We start from the raw sequence: 14,074 nt of genomic DNA on the forward strand, positions 1-14,074 counted from the left end.
AGACACTCCACCTAGCACAGTGAATTATAGATTTGTACACTATCAATATAACCTGTCGCAGGAAAGACATCCATGCCTAAATGGTTTCAAACAAGCTCACATTAATAGCTGTATAAGTTACTGATTTATGTCTGATTCACATGTCACTCTGGTGACTTCATTGACTATAGGTGGCATCCTGGATTGCCATGAGAGTGTGAGTTTACTGCTGCAGACAACACAGCCTGTGTGGCTCAGAATGAGGCTTGCAGAGGTCATTCTCGGTTCCTATGACAACAGGCTGGTTCACCCCGACAACAGAGCCCTGTTGGACAAGAAACTCTCATTGAGAAAGCTGGTAAGAATTAACCTTTTTTCCACAGCGATACATTAAATCCAAGATCGATCAATTGGAAGTTTTAAGTTCAATTGTATTGAAACCTCATATTATAAAATGTCACCAAATTGAAAAGCAAAAATCTTTTTACTTCGTTTTTTGTTTTGTTCACAAACAGAATGAGTAAATACATGGAAGCTGACTTGCCCTTAAGAACTTGACAAAGTTCTATTCATTGTTTTTCTGAAACATCTAATGCTTGAAGAGCAATATACATGTACATTTCAATTTGTCTGATGGTCAGCAGCTTGTTGTTATTTAATACATCAAGTGTAAATACTAGGGTATCATAAATGCATGGCAATTTGATGTGTTTTTATGACTTTTTCTGCAGGTATCTTGCTATTTCTTCTTGCTGCCCAAAACCCATGCCAGCACAACGGATGGTACTCCGGTCAGGAAAGCCGACCAGACCAACATCGAGAATCAAAAACCGGGAACTCCAAGAGACAGGAAATCAAAGAGATCTGGAGCTCTACAAACCTTAGCGTAAGTTTGTACTGTACTGTACTGTATATCCAATATGACCCATAGTCTTATTAGCAGTAATTTCACCACTGCACATGATTTCAAAGAAAAGCTGGAGACTGCTTGAGTGTGAAGTCTCTACCTGTTCAAGTATATGCAGTTTCTCCCCTGAGCAAACTCATTACAATAGCGATTACATTAATTGTTATGCAAATTAGTCGTCACTCTACCAGAAAATCATGTGGAGAGCACTGAATTATGATATCAAAGAATCCAATACCAAGACTCGTATATCTTCTATTGAAATTTATACCATGTACATTTCTTAATCCTAGAGGATATAGAATGCATCGTTTTTTAGAAGCCTCTTTAGAAACAATACACTCTGAACATCTCAGGTGATGAAATTGTTCCTTGCCTTTGTGGCTTTTCTGTCTCTATTTGGGTGACTCATCAATTCTACATATATCACTCTGCAAGAACTAAAACAGGCATTTTTATTGTACAATCTAATAACAGAAACCACCAGAATAGGCTTCAGTGAAACTTAGCTTACAATTACTTTACTCTGGTAAGATGTGCTCAAGGTAAAATGCTTTTTAAAACAGAAAACTATTATCTGGCTCAAACTTCCCTCCAGGAAAATTCAATCCATTGTCTTTCATAGTCATTGTAAAAATCAGGTGTCATCATTCAATTTGGTGTTACAAAAACACAGAACTTATAATTTTATGGCATTTTAAATTCAAAATGGTTGTATACCCTTTCTTATCTCTATGGGGAGAAAGAATTAAATTTTCAACTTTCAAAAAAACAAGACTGTGAAAACAATATTTACTCAAAAATCTTCATAATAAGTTTACACTAGCACTAGCAGCGGGCCATTAAAATATTGGTGAGACTGCAAAACTGTCCTTAAGCATATTCTTCCTTAAAGGGACAAAGTCGGTCATTTTTCATGAATTTTGTTTGATGCAAGATACTACTTATATTGTTTGACATGTTGAAAGATACTGAATGAATGGGTGACCACACATATATTTGACCCTGGATGTAGACACGATCAGTGAAACCATCGCGAAAATGAATTACTGGTCATGACCATTAATTCATTTTTGCCATGGTTTCGGTTATCGTGTCTAAAATCAGGGTGGAATATATGTATGGTCACCCATTCATTCAGTATCTTTCAACATGTCAAACAATATAAGTAGTATCTTGCATCAAACAAAATTCATGAAAAATGACCGACTTTGTCCCTTTAACACTCTTATTGTACTTCAAACTGGGTCATTGTTACCCTTTTACAGCAAACTTTACCTGCAATTCTATCTTGTCTCATGGCAAATGTAAGCCCGATGGGCAAAAATACAGATACGATGGTTTGACCACTAATTATGTTTCTTAAAGATTCACTCATAGAATTTTAGTCAAACCATAGTGGCCAAATCACAAAGGTGCTTGTTGTCCCTTTTCTTGTCCAGGGAGTCAAATACAATGCTAGGTTTCAAACAGAAAGACTCAAATAAACAGCGCCCTCTATCACCCAGTAAGAGGAACAACAACCAGAGCAAGAAGAAAGTCAACAAACGCAACACCAGAGGTAATGTGAACAATGTCAATTGTCACAATTTCTATTTCTGATCTCAAAATACAAAATGAAAAGGGAAAGTGGTTCTCTATTGGAGTTCTTGAAACCAGCAAAACTTTTGTAAAATGTCCGAAAATTACTAGAATTCCTGGCTCATTATGAATTGGAAAATGACCCAGACCATTCAGATTTGCCAGAAGGAGCAACACACGATACTTCATGCTATTTGGACAAATTTTTCTCAATAGTAGGGAATGTAATATGGCTTTTTAAACTCATTTCATTGAATCTGTTTCCTAAATTAATATAGTTTTCACCGGTAAAAATAATCTTTTTTGGTCAGATGAGGTAAATTTTAGTCAATATTTCATGCATTTATAGTATCAGGATTGCTGTATTAAGTTGATAGAGATCATGTACACTTAAGCCAATTTGTAAAACCTTTTTCGTGTTCATTTTTAGGGATAAATTTAAACTAAGAGATGGTTGATTGCCAATCAACCATCTCTTAGTTTAAATTTATCCATAAAAATCGATTATTGCAATGGATTTGGAACTACCCTCAAAAGTTTGTTTTTGCAGTAATGTATCACTCTTGGTGTTTCAGAGTCAAGTACAAGTCAAGTGGCATTTCATTATGCAAAGTGCATAACTCCCTGTAATCATTCACTAAGATGGTTACTCAATTTAGAAATAGATTATAATGTTAAAGGCCATGTTTTTTTGAAAAGATGTTTTTAATTATTTGTAATAATTCCTTGTTTACATCAGGTGAAACTCCCTTGCACATTGCCTGTATGAGGAACAACCTGTCCAAAGTCAAGGAATTGCTGGCCTGTCCCGGAATTGATGTGAACGCCAAGGATAATGCCGGATGGACACCTCTTCATGAAGCCAGTAACCATGGTAACTTGGCTATTGTCAAGGAATTACTGAAATTCAAGCCAGCACCAACCATCATGTCTTTCTTTGGCAAAGGTAGGAACACTTCAAACTTTTATTCCAAGTTTTCTACAATTTGATAAATCGAAATGTATCACGTAGACAAGAAAGATGTGTTGATTAAAAGATGGAGCAATTCATAACAATTGACTTTGACATCGTAAATCTTCCTGATTTTGAGAAAATTTCAATTAATATTGAAGCCAAAAAAAAATCAGTTTGTCTTTGTATGTTAGGACAGTTTAAATACCCAATATATGGCTATTAAGTAGTAAATTTTGGCTCAGTTTATGAAATGAGCTGACTCCTTACCCAGATTTCAATGTAGCAATCTGTGATATGGACCCCACAAAGCAAAACTGTCATTTATTATATTCATCAACTTGGCTTGATAGCAGTGCATGAACCTGGGAAGAAAAATGTATCTCTGTATCTGCCTCTTACCTGCCACTCTATGTAGCAACTGAATTGTGTTCAATTGTGTTGGGAAACTTTTTTCAGAAAACTTTGGGTGAAGGTAGTATGGGCCTCGAAGTGAAAGACTGAAACTTTTGCTGAAAGTTTCTTTGAATGACACTTTCAACCATTCTCTTACCAAATCAATAATAAAAGTCAGGGGTCACAAAGTTTGGTACAACAAATTATCTGACATTTTGATATTTGAAATTCAGAATGGCTGCCATCCCTGTGTTAACTCTGGGGAATAATAAAATTTTCAATTTTCAAAAAAATTGATTTTTTATTTTTTTTACTCGAAGAGCTTTAACCCTTTCACCACCATGGTTTGTCCCAAATCCATTGTTTTCTATGGTAAAGTTGGACCTGTATACAGGGAACTGGGGTGAAAGGGTTAAAATGAGTCCTCACAAGTGATAGATCAAAAAAGTAAAGGAACAATTTTAGAGTGTGAATATCTGTCCCTGAGATACATTCTACCTCAAATGGTTATGATTACTTCTAATCAATTGTTCAGAGAACGACTAACCTGAATATGATGCACCTCCACCGTTATTTGATTTGCATTGCTTTGAAAGCTCATAGGTCATATCATTTGCATATCTGGTAGTGAGTTGTATACATAATTGTGGACAAGTGTCAGAAAGACAACTGACAACAGATAACTTTGCAAGTCCTACTGCACGTTATCCAACATTGTCCTGGTCAGATTACAGTTCAAACTATCAATTGACAGCTGTCATCACTTGATTTGATAATTCTACCTATTCCAGGTGCTAAGGGTGGCAAATCTGGCAAAGGAATGACGGTGGATTTGTTAGCAGCGCCGGAGTGTGGAACAACTCCACTCCATGATGCTGTCTTCACAGGTCATATCAATGTTGCAAGATTGCTGGTCAAAGCAGGAGGTGAGCATTGAGATCAACTTTAAATGTTCAATACAAAACATCAAGTGCACAATTCAATGTCATTTTACCATAACTGGCAGCCACAAAAAAGCTATTCATAACTTGATAGAGTTCTCAGTCCAAATGAGTCCGTGTAACTATTTTTTTCAATTAAAGATTTTGAAACCCAGAGTATTACAGTAGTAGTATCCAGCATTACTTGTATGAAACCAACAAACCCAACCTTCTGGTATCTCACCACACCATTGTCATTCACACTCTGAGAAATCTGAGAGAATGTGATTTGCCAGTAAATCTATGAAGAATCACTCCCAGCTTACAATACAAAACATTCTCAGATTCTTCACATTTTTCCAATCAGCCAGTATTGCATCGTAACAGAAGATAGAATGGAAGCTGCTGTATTGTAACCTTTCAACTATATATACTGATATGTTACAATTTTTTCAAAGTTTTAACCATCGTAGTGGGCTTGGTGGGCATGATTGAACAAAGGAATTCCTATTGGGAAACAAATACCTTTTGCTGCATTGCTTTCAATGTCTCTATCTCATAGAGTGATATGTCAAAGTTCAGAAGCATGGCTAATGCTGACGTAAATTTATTCTGAATGTTTTTATATACAGGGAAAGCTGTTCTAATGGCACTGAATGCTCAGGGTTACACACCATTGGACTGTGCTGCATCACCTGAAATGAAAGACGCATTGCAGCTGAGCGACCCTGGCAGCCAGCTTGATTGCAGCAGTCAAGAATCCAGCAGTTCCAACTCACAGGGCACTACTTGGGGAAGCGATTCACAGCCAGCAAGCTCGCAGACTTCCAGTCAGGGTGGTTCACTGACTGCAGACAGTGGCCATTCCCTTGAGAACAGCGCCCTCAGTCCCACCGATATGGATTACTCGCAGGCTTTGAAGACGCCCGACGGCAGGAAGAGATGTTTCATGAAAGAGCAGTGCTACCAGTACGCCATGCTCGTACAGCATCTCCTGAAGTCATATCTGAGAGCCAACGACATAAGTCTGTTCAAATATGAGCTTGATCAATCCGCTGCCGCCCTGGACTCCCTGTTCCTCTCCAGCCAGGATAGCGTGACATCCAGCGACAGCGTGAACTCTGAAAGTTTTGCTCCGTGCAAGAAGAGGAAAGTAGAAGGCGGCAAGGCAGTGGTTGCTCTGAGTGACTTGCATGATATGTCAAAGCTATCCTCTGTGCAGGATTATTCAGAGACATCAGTAGCCGACGATCTGCTCTGTCTCACTGAGTTGAGTGCACATATCAAAAATTTCGAAAGACATTTGATGAAGATTAGTCCAAGCGAGAACCTGCCTGATCATTGCAAGAAGCTCTTCCTTGATGTGGATATCTTAGCATCACAATAGAATGGAACTCTGAAAATTTGACAGTTTGAAGTGGACGAATAGTGCCATTTGCATCTTAGTTTGATGTACACCTGTTTAGACAGTGTATTCAAAATGTAGCAGAGTACTATAAAACTTCATCCATAGATCACAGAACTGATAGCAAAAGAAATAATCAGTTCTAACAAATAACGGCAAACAAAATGACACTGATTACCAACTGCAAGACGCATGAAAAGGCACCATTTGAGGGCAAAATTAGCTTTTTATGTCATATTATGATCAACAGTAGTTTGTAACTTGGAGTACATGGTGAAAATAAATTTTGACAATGTATCCAACATTTACAAAATAACTTATACATAGATGATTTCAAACCACCTGAAGTAAAGAACAATTTTTCCATCCATGTCTTCCAAACAAGTTTTGTCCAAAAATCTTGACAGTATAATTTGACTAGCTGTTCTGTATGTGTGTTGTGTAGCTGGATTTTCTTGAAAGAGTACATGAAATGAAATTCTGTATTTTTCAAAATTTCTCCTAAATCATACCTTTTTTTCATATGAATTATCACAAACTTTTCCAAGCTTTTCCACCTGTGCAACCTTTTGGTTCAACCATAGACAGTGGAGCAGTCTGCACCACTATGGTTCAACATGGATTGAAAAAATTAACTTTTTTATCTAGTAAAGAATAAATGACAACCAGTAACACTACTCAGTATAAACAATTTTGAAAATACCGGTAATGCCTCCGAACAGTTCAAACATATTTAGGTCTAGGACGATACATATAAATGTATATGTTCATTTTGGTGTGGACGGTATATATTACATTTTTGATGATTGTGAAGCCACACACCATGGTCCCAAGGTCAGTTATCTGCTGTGATGTGTCAACAGAGTCAGTGCAGGGCAGTGGCACCGCAGTGGAATTGTTACAGACCTTCCATTCTTGATAGTTTACTGTTTACCTTAGTACGAGCAAACACCAGCAGTCACCAGAGATCCCACAAGTCCACCACTGAAGCAACAATATTGAGTTGTATTCACACAGGGGGTAAAATGTGAATCTTATTCTACAAGATGTTTTTGTTGTGCTGATCGTTTTTTGACTGCCAAACTTCTTGATATAATATCCTTCATGTCTGCACAATCCTGTATAGTTTCTGATATATATGTAACTCTAATCTACTGTTACAAATGTCAAGACAGATGTAGCTCGAAAAAGTTAGATCTTATCAGTTTTTGGCATCAGGTGCTTCATGCATTGAGTATCTTCAGGTGCCAATGCCATCATCAGAGCTCACATATGTCTGTGTGCGCTGGGTGTAAATTTATATTAAGTAAATTTATACAGGAAATATTTTGCAATTTAACTCCGAAAGTACTTAAGTGTCTGACACAAAATTAACAGATTTATTTTTGGTATGTATCAGTCCTAAATTGTTGAGTATGATCATTCGACAATATTGAAATTATATTGACATCTTTATAAATGTTGCTAAACATGTTGCGTATTAAGGGCCGGTGCCTGATATAACAGTGCCCTCAGTGTTCAATTCAAACATGGCACTAGGGCAGTGTACAGCTGAAAGTTCATATGCTTTATTGGTAGGATGAAAATAATTTTGAATTCTAAGTATATGATTGATTTTATAGTTGAGGGGTGGGGAAATAGAATCACTATGATTACAGACCCAGTCTTCCATTGATTCCTCAAAATGTCCACTACCACAATATGACTATCCCCCACAGTTTGGATATATACAATGCATATTTCACGTAAATTGGTTCAGTATTTAGGTAAATTGCATTCTGGCTATCTGATGACTATACATTGGTATGTACAGGAAGTGACGACTTGCTCCTAGTCTGTGGGCATATGAATATCAAAACAATAAATGGCATCATTTTACAAGTGGTATCGCCACAAACTGATGACATCAAAGATGTGTGTGTAATGAGGAAATGAGGTCAAAGGTTATGTTCTTAAAGGGGCGATAAATTATTTTGGGGGTTAGAATTAGGAATGGGGGCTTGAAAACTTAGGGGGAAACGATGGAAAAGAAGGTCCCAAGTTTTTACTATCTTCACTCCTTTCCCTCTTTTAGTAGTATCCTTTTACTCTATCCACATCTTCTTCAGACACTTTGATACCCATGTGGAAGCAACGGTTGATTAATTACTGGGAGAGAAATGTTATTTGTTAGTTACACATTTTTATATAACAACCAGTACCGGGGCTTGAACCCAGCACCTCCCGCATGTGAAGCACTACCTATAATCTGTACTTCACGAGAACATGTGAGGAGAAAGGGATTCAATGTTCCATATGATATAAACATTAAGATGAAAATGCTAAGGAAGGGCAAAGCACTTGACTTTGTATCCAACCTGAAGAAATAGATTTGGAAAATGTACGAGTCTAAATATTTAATCATGTAAAGAAAAACATCTAACTTTGAACTTGATTTTGGTTACTAGTATCTCATAGATCAGTGACTTTCCCAATGTCAATTGCAAGTTGATGTGATAGATAACAATAGTATTTGGGAAAAACCATTGCGTTGAAAGGGGTAGGAATAACCAGACAATCACAACTCTGTGCATTTTTACAGCAGTCAACTTTTATTCAATGGGGCTCACACGAACCAGTGCCTTCAAAAAATAATTATTCTAAAATGTTCTACAACACAACAATACACTTCTGCAACAGACATACATTGTAAAGAGAAAAGGTTTTTTCTCGTCCACATTTTCACTTGTGGCATTGCTTTGAGTTTGCGTCACAAGGAAAGAAACCCAGAGGTAGCCAGGCTTGGTAAAAAAAAAAAAAGTGTGTCACAAAACAATGAAATTTTCCTTCTCACAATAATTTTGTTACGATATGTGTGGTACGATAACATGAAACATTTTCAGTTTTTTTATTCACCAAAAAGGTTAAACACAACCACTTTTCAATGTGACAATAAATTCAATATCTATTTCTGTGTTGTTCATGATAAAACTAGTTTCAAGAAATTGCTTTCGGTGAATGCACTACTGAATGGTGAACACTGAGACCATTGATGTCAATCTTTACTATTCATGTATCTGATAGCTTACAAGAATCAATGATAATTTCAACATACTAATTGTGTGTTGCTATGTAAATTTGACAAGGAATTTTTATGCCACGGATGCGATTCACTCTGATTGGATAAAACAATTTGCTGACAACACTAAAGCTTTGATGGAACTTGTTACAGAAGTACGACAAAATCGTCACAAACGTTGATTGGGAAACACAGTTCTCTTTCGTTTGCTAGTGATGTGTATCCTCGCCACTCATGTTGCATGCTGGGTCCTGTCTTACATATCTTTGTGACATATAAAGTGTGGTTATGGGAGAGCTATGGGACAACACGCATAAAAACAAATGATCCTAAAATAAGCCTTGATCAAAAATAAAATAAAAGATGCAATTTAAATACATCTGAAAAAAAAAAACAACTGCCAATGAGAGAATTAATAAAATCAACCATGCTGACTACAATGAAGGCAAAACTGCCATAAATAATCTAAGACCACGTTTTGGTGTAAAAGTATAAATGGTATTTTTGTGCCAGTTACCGAGAAGCTCATAGCTGTTTCACAACAGATTTCCTTACAAAACTTTCATTTTTGCCGCCTTCTGCATCATGGTCCTTTCAGTTGTGTTGGTAAAGCTTGAGCAATACTTATTCACACAGTATTGATGCAGCATACTCAAAACAGAGTAATTGGGCACATCAATAAATATCACACACTTCCATAATTTTTGATCCCATATTTGATATATATCTCTCTACTATATATATCAGTAAGTTTCATGGGACACTGTCCACAAAATTCTTTGTGGTGTGTACTGATTCGTCTCCACTGCTGGTAGCAGTTTTGAAGATTATTTTTTTGGTTAAAACAGGAACAAATCATTGCAGAAGATGGCAAAAATGTACAGGATGGGAAAACTGATAAAAACCAACTCAAAGGTACACCTTTTTCCTTTGCACTGTTCTTTCGATAAACATTGAAGGGGAAAAATATCCAATTATATATTGCTTTGCTGACATAAAAATACATTTCAATTCATTCAAATCCTAAAAAAAGAAAATTATTGTCCTGGATGTCTTTTTGAACACTCGTTACAATAAATGATAAGAAAAATGAATGATAATTCTAAACAACAGATTTTGACCTCAGATTTCCAAGGTGTGTTCAATTTTAAATTTTACAAATCTGAAAAAAATATTACATCACACAAGATCGTGGTAATCTTTTACCAACAATTTTTGAAAGTATCTTCATGAGTCAATATTGAAAAAAAAAAGTCTGTAGTGTGATGTTCACATGAAACGGTTTCATGTGAACATCACACTACAGACTTTTTTTTTTCAATATTTCTGCTACGTGGCCTGGGTAAGTTTATCAAGTGTCACAAAGTTGTGTTGTGGAAAGCAGCAAAAACAGTGGCTGTTGAAAAGTACATTATTTACTAGCTTTTTACAAGGACACTTCAGTTTCTTAGGCTCTCGCCACGATCCATACCCTGGTACAAGGCACGTACAGAAATCTACCAACACAAGACATGCACAGCCCCATGTACACCCATCCACACACACACACAGAGGCACACATGCATATATACACAAACACCTTGTGATTGGCTCCTTAACAATACTGCATCTTGGCTTTTAAACTTTGTAAGTTTCATTGGGTGTGGCTGGACACTGAACACACAGTGGATAGAGAAGGGGGAAATAAGCTTGTGTACAGCATTGAAATGGTGTAGTACAACACAACATCGGTATTTGTTTACAAGTTTTTAAGGGAGGCTTACTGTACAACACACATCCAAATCAACTTGCACTTGTGTTTAAACTGTGAAAAGACTTGAATTCTGGGAGAAACCACTTCTGTGATTAGCAGAGAGAAGCTCCGTCGACTCACTTCCCCAGCAAGTTTCGTAAATGTTTATGTACTGTGTAACTCACTGGATTCTCCCACTTCAATTTTTTTGAGTTGCTTTTTGACAAAAATATCAAACACCTATTTACAGCCATGATAGCTGTGTCAAACTGTGTCTGTATACAAATTGGACTTTTTTCACAGGTGTCTTTATCCATAAAGCGGTTCACAGATAAAAAGTGATTCTGCAAAAACATAAAACATATTTTAGCCAATTCATCTTCTATATTTTCTTGTATCCGGATAGTTTTTTGACAACTGGCAATGAAAATTATCCCCAGTTGTGAAACTGCCTTGCTATAACATGCTATTCAACAATCACCCGAAATGATATATCAAATTGAAAGGCTGCCACCTAGTGGCAAGTTGGACAATTTATTGTTTTGGGTTGAACGCGGACAGTTTCACTGATATAGCAATCTTCAGTGTGCATGCTGGCCAAGTGCACCTAAATATGCCATACCCTTTGACCTCTAAAAGTGGTCAGTTGCCCCCCGACCTAGGCAAATACTTTAAAATGATAACAGCTGAAGGTCAAGCACTGTAAACTGCCCCAAGACTACTGAAAATAGCCATTTCTCAAAAATTCTGCTGGAATACACATGTTCCTTTCAGGTTTTTGCTCTGCACCTGGCCAGGGAACTACACATACAGTCTAGTATAATTTGTAAAATACTATCATCTGTCAGTTTGAGATGCATTTTCTGCTGTGAAAGAAAAGTTATTTTCTGCAAGAAATCTCTTGTCATTTTTGTTGTCTTTTATATATCGCAAACCTACCAATACAGGATTTCAAAAGCTGAACTACTTTGTTCAATTCATGTCCAAGTAAACAGGGGCTAGTAGGATTGCACTGCAGGATGGGGTCTGTATAAGAATGGTTCCCTCAAGGTTCAAAACACATGTGCTATTTAAGTGTTCACTTTTTCAGAAACGTAACTCTCTGTCAGAAATGAAAGACAATTTTTTTTCTTGTTAAAAAAATAACAGACAGAATGTGGACACGAGTGCAGATACAACCGAGAGATCACATTTTACAATCGTATAAAAATATTATTGACATGTAGTGCACCTATGCAAGCAAAATTCTTGTTATTTTTTCTTTACAATTTTCTTTTCTCTCTTGCAAAATATTTCCATCGTTAGCATAAAATGTCCATTCTCCCTTCAGTGCGTTTGTGTTTTTGTTTTATCCTCATACAAACACAGTACAGTTCACAGTCACAGAATGGATATATGATGACAAAATGTTCTTTTTGACCCGATTCGCCTGTTGTTGATTTCCCTATTGACAAAAAAATCAACTGACAAGAAATAAAGAAAGAAATGCCTAAAGAAGGCAGGAAACACCCACAGTTCCAGAGGGTGCCCTCTGGAATGGATTACACTTTAACCCTTTGAGTGCTGTAATTTTTTCCCCACCAAAATTTCAGTAAAACATTTTACAAATTTTTATGAATTTTTCTGTAATTGTTTGATAATTTTGGACCAAATGGACATAAAATTTCATTGGCTGCAGTTTTTTATCAAAATTTTGGCAAAAATCTGCAAAAAAAATTAACATGGCTACATTTTATAAAGGTGACAATTATTGACTTTGGCACTCAAAGGGTTAATTTTGGTTGGTTTTACAAGACAGTGGAACAGAGAAAAACTTCAAAGGTCAAAGCGTCCTCCTGGTATAATACTTTCATCAGCTTATATTCAATTTGAAAACAAAATTTCTACTGTACAATACTACCGTAGACTTTATTATAATTGATCAACATTTCATCGTCGAAAAGTTTGTTACAATTGGACAGTATTATGGACAGATTATCCTGTTGTTTGATTTTCAAGCTTAAATCTGAAGGTCTTTTTCTTTAAATATCCAAAGTTCTCCTGCTCGGAGCTTTTTGTGTGCTTTTCAGAGTGACAAAAGTGTCTCTGTTTATAGTTATATCCGATCATGACAAGCAAGAAGCCTGCAAAATTATACAACCCAAATCTTTTCTCAAACTTTACTGATCGTCTGTTGGCAGCTTTACAATGTCCAGACATTTCACAACTCCTTGCACTTGTAGAAACAAAAAAAAAACGTAGAATACTGTAAAAATTGTCTGATACGGTGTTTCAAGAGCGGGTATGTTTGTAATGATAGGAAAAAATGCCCTTATGGGAATTGAACTGACTAGTCATTCCAATCTTTCACATTAGCAAGTTGGTATATACCGTTTCAAAATTTTGCAAATTTTGCCTTTTCCCTCAGTATTTCATTTACACAACGTGCCCATTCTGGAATACTGTTACTGCTGTTTTGAATTGGCTACTAAGTCACGAGAAACCCCATTTTATTCAAAAAACACACAAACCCCCGCCACTTCTGAAAGCAGTCAGCAGGAAAGGCCATCTGTATGACTAGAACACAAGTATTCATGATCTGAACTGTTTGAAATATTATGCAAAGCAGCTTAGCATGAGAGCCAACTATGTGTAAAGAAATGTTGGGGATGTCACTTTCCAAAAAACAATTTTTCTAATGTCATATGCCACATCAAACAGGACTACACAGTCTTGACACCATCCAAAGCATAAATTGGTAAAGTTCTGGTACAAAGTGCAACACTAAGTATTGTTCAAAGCCCTACTTTTTTAGGATTACTCCCTCTTGTCATTTGAAATTCAACACTGAAAACATTTTGCCAAACTGAATGAAAAAATACATTCAACTATACACTTAAGAGGTTTTAAACAAAAGTTTTAAAGGTTAAAGTTAGAGCAAGTAGAACAAAAGAGATATTCCAACAAAGTTTGATTTCAAGCACATCAAATGTTGCTTGCTGTAAATTGCTAGTGTTAAAACAAAAAACATCGCCAGGTGTTTGAAATATCTTGGTTTGTGTTGTTTCTTTTCTGTGTCACCGTTTTTAAATTTTTACATTGTCTTTGATCACATTAATACAACGAAACTGTCATAAGCCTATTGCTAGATGTAAGGTTCTTAGA

The 14,074-nt window shown here is 36.3% G+C and overlaps 1 protein-coding gene across 1 annotated transcript in view; it reads left to right on the forward strand.

Annotated features, from left to right (window-relative positions):
- LOC139145673 (SMC5-SMC6 complex localization factor protein 1-like) overlaps positions 1-6,805 on the forward strand; it is a 30,432-nt gene extending 23,627 nt beyond the window's left edge. Inside the window, exons 14-19 of the mRNA XM_070716962.1 lie at positions 171-337; positions 711-865; positions 2,329-2,447; positions 3,207-3,413; positions 4,607-4,741; positions 5,368-6,805. Of these exons, the coding sequence (XP_070573063.1) occupies positions 171-337; positions 711-865; positions 2,329-2,447; positions 3,207-3,413; positions 4,607-4,741; positions 5,368-6,122 (1,538 nt within the window). The 3' untranslated portion in view covers positions 6,123-6,805. The remainder of the gene's footprint in view (positions 1-170; positions 338-710; positions 866-2,328; positions 2,448-3,206; positions 3,414-4,606; positions 4,742-5,367) is intronic.
- The last annotated feature ends 7,269 nt before the right edge of the window (positions 6,806-14,074 follow it).

Source organism: Ptychodera flava, chromosome 12 (assembly GCF_041260155.1).
Source record: "Ptychodera flava strain L36383 chromosome 12, AS_Pfla_20210202, whole genome shotgun sequence".
Lineage (NCBI taxonomy): Eukaryota > Metazoa > Hemichordata > Enteropneusta > Ptychoderidae > Ptychodera > Ptychodera flava.